Source organism: Rhinoraja longicauda, chromosome 25 (genome assembly GCF_053455715.1).
Source record: "Rhinoraja longicauda isolate Sanriku21f chromosome 25, sRhiLon1.1, whole genome shotgun sequence".
Taxonomy (NCBI): Eukaryota; Metazoa; Chordata; class Chondrichthyes; order Rajiformes; family Arhynchobatidae; genus Rhinoraja; species Rhinoraja longicauda.
Window position 1 is genome coordinate 22764161 of NC_135977.1, and position 6783 is coordinate 22770943.

Here is a 6783-nt window from a genome sequence, read left to right on the forward strand (position 1 = left end):
AGTAAATTATGATTTCTCTGTGGATAAATATGAAGTATTAAGATTTGAAATAACTACACTATATAAAACACAAAATTGTAACAACTGAGAAAAAGATTAAGATATTACATGTTAAATTTGAAAAAATGTAAAATAGTCCTACCATTAAACTAAAACAGGAATAAAATTGGATTAAAGCACTACTTTGATATATCTATTAAAATTAAACCCCCAATTTATCCACACGCTTCTTTAAGTTTTCTGCATGTAATGTTAATTAATTATAGCAAAATGAGAAGCGAGATTTTTTTCAGATGAATATAATTATTTGTGCAAAATCCCACACCAATTATTGTAGAGACAAGCCACAAAAATCATTTCCCAGAATTAATACATTATAAAGTAGTTATTGTTATAATTGTGATTTTAAAAGATATAACACCAAACCTGTTAATGCACTCATTAGTAAAGAAAGGTGCCCATAACTTTCTGAATTTTATCTAAATGCTTATAATTGGTACCTCGATCTTCTCTGATAAAGTAATATTCTGATGAACCTGGAGATCTTTTAATTGGGAAGCAAGTTTCTCTTCATGTTTCAGCAATACTTCCTTGTCACACATGAGCTGCTGCAGAGTTGCTTCAATTACTCCCTTGTCTTGAGCAGAAAGAGCAGCTTCTTTCTGTAACTTGCAGAGGGACTCTGTCAGCTCGCCATTCTCCCTCACTAGCTCTTCTTTTTCTGTCTGAAGTTTTAGCACTGTTGCCAGCAAATTATCCTTTTCTCCCTGCAGCTTCACTCGATCCACGTCAGAAATCTCCTGACAACTGCGAAGTTCGTCCAAGAGTTTCAAAAGATTTGATTCTGAAGCCTGGAGCTCTACTTTTTCTTTGCTTAATGTATCAACCTCCTTCTTCAGTTCTTCAATGGTGGACATTAGGTCATTCTTCTCAGCTACTTGATCTTCCATCTCACCAGCAAACTTCTTTTGTTCAGCATGAAATCTCTCTGTTTCTTTTATTAGCACATTATTTTCTGAAAGCAGTTCGTCATGCTTAGCTTTAAGAACACACATTTCATTTGTCAATACCTGGATATTATTTTCAAGTTCTACATGAGCCTTATTCAGAGCCTCTTTTTCCATTTTTGCTGTATCTCTTTCTTGTATTAGTTGGTTCTCAAGTACTCCCACTTGTTCATTCAGTACATTGCAGTTTTCCTCTAATTTCACCCTCTGCCAAGTAAGATGCTCCTTTTCAGAGCACTGTGCCTCAAGTTCAGCTACCAGCTTCTCCTTCTCTTGTAACAAGGAATGTCTCTCGAAATCCACAATATTTTTGCTCTTCTGAATTTCATCCAAATGTGTGGTGAGTGTTGAATTTGAGGCTCGGAGTTCTTCATTTACTTTGGCGGACTCATGCAGCTTTTGCGTTATAAGCTCAACGTTGCCAAAGAGCTGATCTCTTTCCGTAACTGTGGCTGCAATTTCAGAGACGAGTTGCTGTTGCCTCAATTTAAATTCGACTATCTCACCCGAGAGAGATTCATTTTCTTCCGTTTGCATGTTGCTTTTTGATTCCAAGGTTGCCTTCTCTTTTTGTAACAAGTCACATTGGGTTTCTAGCTGCGACTGCTTCAGCCAAAGCAAATCTTTCTCAGATTTCAGGGCATCTCTCTCTTCATTTAGCTGCTTTGTCTCCTCAATGGATTTCTGCAGCTTTGCAGTCAGCTCCATCTTTTCCTTTGCTAATTCATCCCTTTCTACAGTTAGTTGTCTCCGAGATGTTGTTAGCTCTTCCTTCTCCTGGAGCAGTTGAACACGTTCAGAATCTGTTACCTCCCTGCTATTCTTAATCTCATCCAAGAGTTTTGACTGGCTAGATTTTGAAGCCTGGAGCTCTGCATTTTCCTTCATGTATTTTTCCAGCTCATTCTTCAATTGTTCATGACTACTCTGCAGCTGATCTTTTGAGATAATGAAAGATTGCTTTTCAAGGATAGTCTTCTGCAAACTTGAACTAAGATCATCTTTCTCTTTTGTAAGAGTTTCATTTTTAGATATTACCTCATCATGTGCCGATTTCAGCAGACTTTTCTCCCTTGTTAAAGTTTCATATTGAGCTTCAAGCTCTGAGCATTTCAATATAGTAGAATCTTTTTCCACGATCAGCACATCTCTTTCTTTCACCAGCTTTTCCAGAGCAACTGATGTCTCATCACGAAACTTGTGAAAATTTTCGATAATTCTGTCTTTTTCTTTTGCAAGTTCATCTCTTTCTGCAATCATTTCCCCGTGGGCCGATAACAACTCTTCCTTTTTATGACGCAGCTGGGCTAGTTCACTTTCAGCAGCTTTGCTTTTTATCTGAATATTGTCTAGCTGTTTACTCAGGTCTGACTGCGAGGCTTGGTGATCCTCATTTTCTTTGGTTAACTTTGCCAGGAGCTGCTGCAAATGTTTGGCTTCTGAGGAAAGGTCGTCTTTTTCAGTGACCAAAGCATCCTTTTCTAGACAAAGTTGTTGCTGAGTACTCTCGAGATCCTGCCTCTCCTTTAAAAGTGCTGTTCTTTCCAACTGGAGATCCTCATTCTTTGATTCTAACACATGCTGCTCTTTATGCAGGGAGGTACACTGTAACTTCAGCTCTGAAAGTTCAGAAAATAAGGACTCTTTCTCGGATTTTAGTGCACCATTTTGCTGGATCATCTGTTCTTTATCTCCCTTCAAAGCTCTCACATCCTCTGCTATTTGGTCATACTGAGATTTGGCTGATGCTAGCTCACTGGTTAAAGACTTCAGAATTTAAGTGGGGGAAAAAAGGCAAAAACAAAACATAGTCAAGCAGACAAATGAAAACAGCATGGATTAAAGACAATACAAAGGAAAAGCGTGCTGCTCAAACATTAAAAAAGAAAAACATAACAGAGCAGTGTTTGGATTTCTCAGCAGACTTGAGGAATATTTTGAATTATAATAATTCATGTATAACTAAAAGATCGACCAAACCTTTCCTCAGCAACCAAGCAATTCAGACCATAAACTATTAAATAATTAAGCATAGTTTTGTCATTTGAAATAAAATAGTTAAAGATGCAGGACACCAAATGAATAAGGCCAAACTTTGGAACCTAGAACAGTACAGCATGGGAACAGGCCCTTTGGCCCACAATGTCTGTGCCGGTCATGGGAGCACCCGAAATTAGTGGCTTCAGCTGTCAGATACTACCGCAAACTCGGTTCCCTATTTTCAGTTGGAAGCAATTTATGCTCATTCATGACATTACATCAGAAAAGCAGGCAGGTAATTTATTGTGAGAGAAGGGTTGCCAAAATGGTGAAGCAAGAATGACAAGGTACACCAGGATAGTGTCATCATGAAACGGAAAAGAATGCATTATAATTATGTCAATGGGGAAAAGGGGGGTTTGAGGCAAGGGAGTTTCAGATTTGCAATAACAAAGTTATTCGTCCCCCTGCAGGAGTTTCCAAACAAATTGGTCTTTATAATGATTAGAGATTTATTTTTGTTACTACAAGCTGAAAATACAAAAGACTATGTTACATTGCCTTAAAGTAATATTGCACAAATGTCAAATAGAAAAAATAGTTTGTCAACTGGGTGAATATAGCAGCTGTGTTCTGAGGGGACAATATTTCTGATTTCTGCAGCAAGATATTTTGTCCCCCAAGATGGCGATTTTTCTGCTTGCCAAAGTACCTTTAAACCAAACAAAGGTGTTGGCGTAACACAGTGGTCAGGTAACATCTCTGAAGAACGTGGATATAGGATGTTTTGAGTTGGGACCCTTCTTCAGATGTTATATCTAATCCACTGAATACTCCAACATTTGATATATATTTTTTTGTAAACCAGCGTCTGCAGTTCCTTGTATCAAACTTTATTATCAATTAGGCTTGCATAATACAAATAATGTTCCCTAATTCATCGATTGTGTTATATGACGTTTGCAATTTGCATACCTGAACTACCTGTACTGTTTTTTAAGGTGATAAGTGATAGGAGCAGAATTAGGCCATTTGGCCCATCAAGTCTACTCTGCCATTTAATCATGGCTGATCTATTTCTCCCTCCTCACCCCATTCTCCTGCCATCTGCCCATAACCCCTGACACCCATATGAATCAATTCACAGCCTTCTGTGGTAAAGAATTCCACCAATTCACCACCTCTGACCAAAGAAATTCCTCCTCATCTCCTTCCTAAAAGAACAGCCTTTAATTCTGAGGCTATGACCTCCAGTCCTTGACTCTCCCACTAGTGGAAACATCCTCTCCACATCCACTCTATCCAAGCCTTTCACCATTCGGTACATTTCAATGAGCCCCCTCCCCCCTTCATTCTTCTAAACTCCAGTGAGTAAAGGCCCAGTGCGGTCAAACGTTCATCATATGTTAACCCACTCATTCCTGGGATCATTCTTGTAAACCTCCTCTGGACCTCTCCAGGGCTAGAACATCTTTCCTCAGATATGTTGCCAAAAAGTGCTCACAATTTTCTCTATTAGAAGCAATTAACGAGATGTTGGCTACAACAGATATACCTTGCAAGTCACAGTAATATATTCAGATTTACTACTCGCTGCTGCTATGCTACGGAACAATACATTCTTAAAAAATAATTTAAAAAAAATTAAAAACTTATTTGCATTTATTGCTAGTTGTTTCATCAGGGAGGAGGGAAGTGTTGGGTCAGTCACCTTTGAAATTTAAATCAGCAAAAACAAGACAAATTAAAAAAACATGGGTACAATAACAGACTAAATACAGCATCAGGCTAAAATATGAATATACTTTTTGATGCATTGATGCTTTCAAATGTTTACAGCCAATCTAATTTTGTGTCTAACATGAAAATGCCATTAGAAAGTACAATAAAGTATGAAGGCAGACCACTCGCATATTTTCTGGAACTGTGTAAAGATAAGGCAATATCTTTGTTTACGCAGTTGTTAAAAATATCTTGGGTTATAAAATCCCAAATACCTGCCCTGTGATGTATCTGGGGTGCATTACAGATATTGTAAAGATAGAAGATACCTACTTCATTAAAGTTTTGCTTGCAGCAAGTAAGAAGGCCATTACCAGGCAGTGGCTTCATGAAAAAAGTCCAAAACAGGAACAGTGGCTAGAAATTGTGTGAGACATCTTTACTATGGAGAAACTGACATATCTCTTGAGAGCTAAGGAGAATTCATTTGAGAAGATCTGGGAAAAATGGACCGTTTATTTGAGCCATGACACCAACTAGATCAATGCCGAGCTAGATATGGGAAGATTGTGTTATGAAGAACTAGATGGTATGTTTGTGCGAATATTGAAATATCTCCAGATAACTAATCAATGTAACTTTTTTATTTTGTAAGTGTACCACACTGTCTTATTATAATTATTTATTTATTTGTTTGGGGGGGGGGTATTTATTTATTTAGGTTGTTGCTTTTCTTATTCTATTTTATTTATGTTGATGGTGTTACACTGTTTTGTATATATCTCTGTGAAAAATCAATAAAAACGTAAGTGAAAAAGAGAAAGTACAATAATCCTGTAAACGTATGTGCTTCTGATAAATCATCCGAGAAACCCAAACACTTTATTGTTGTGTCAATTGACCGTTTTTCTTGTTTTCTGCAAGAGCATAGTAAACACGGAGGATTATTATAAAATGATGAATGGAAAATGAAAGTAAGAAATAAAACCACAGGATACAGATGAACAGCCAACCAATAAGGATCGGCTGTTACAATACAAACTATTACTGTTACAAATGCAAGTTTACCAAAAATAAGCGCTAACATTAGCATATTAAACAAAATTAAAAAGTAGCTAACATATTTACTATAAAAATTTTAACGTTTACTACTTTTCCTAACACAAATGTAAATGCATAATTTGTGAAAGGCAAAGCAGAGTTGATCAAAGATATTTATTAACTGTGCTTTAGCAACTTATTGTAATCCTCCCAAATTGTCAACTCTCAAGCAGCGCGAGTACTAACTTGCACGATTACAACATTTAAATAGGAAAATGTCTCTGACTTGCGTATGATGCAAGTTTCTTTGGCATTAGTAACTTGCTGCTGATCCACAAGCCCTGTAATTGCAAGTGTACAAGGTGCAATTCAAATTGCCCCAAAAATCCAAATATGGAATGTAGAACTTATTCTATGTAATACCATTGAAATGTTTTATGTAAAAATATATAATTCCACAAGCACACTATCAATTGATAGAACAAAATTTAAACACGGGTGGTTTTTTTTCCTCCAATAAAGAACCCATCAAATCTTGGATGCAGACAAAAAGATCATTCATTTCACCACATCAATCTTGAATGGATTGTCTGCATTATTTCTTTCATACCAAATACAGTGGCTTCCAAAATACAGTACCTCTGAACCACTTAAACATAATAACTGCAGGAATACCTGGACCTGTTCCATTTGCTTCTTTAGTTCTTCTACAAGTTTTTCTCTTTGATTACTTTTCTCTTGTGAGATCTTCAGTGCTTCTTTGGTTTCCTGCAACCTTGTCTCGAGGTCCTTCACTAAAGTATCACGGTTGACATTTATTTCTGAAACGACTTTCTCATGGTTGCTTTGCAGTTCCTTAGTGTGTGCACTGTGCATTTCCACCTGCTGCTGCTGTTGGAATCAACAAACAAATAAAATAAGTTTCGCAACTTTCACCCTCACAAAAATATCAAATTCCTCACCTTAAACTTTTCCAAGACATCCAAAATAACGTGTCTAAAAAAGTAAAGGAACTTCTTTATTATTTTAAATG

The 6783-nt window shown here is 36.8% G+C and overlaps 1 protein-coding gene across 1 annotated transcript in view; it reads right to left on the reverse strand.

Annotated features, from left to right (window-relative positions):
- The window catches only part of clip1a (CAP-GLY domain containing linker protein 1a), a 139281-nt gene that overhangs the window by 53413 nt on the left and 79085 nt on the right, over positions 1-6783 (reverse strand). The window contains 2 exon segments of the mRNA XM_078421673.1: positions 501-2774; positions 6426-6766. Coding sequence (XP_078277799.1) covers positions 501-2774; positions 6426-6766 — 2615 coding nt within the window.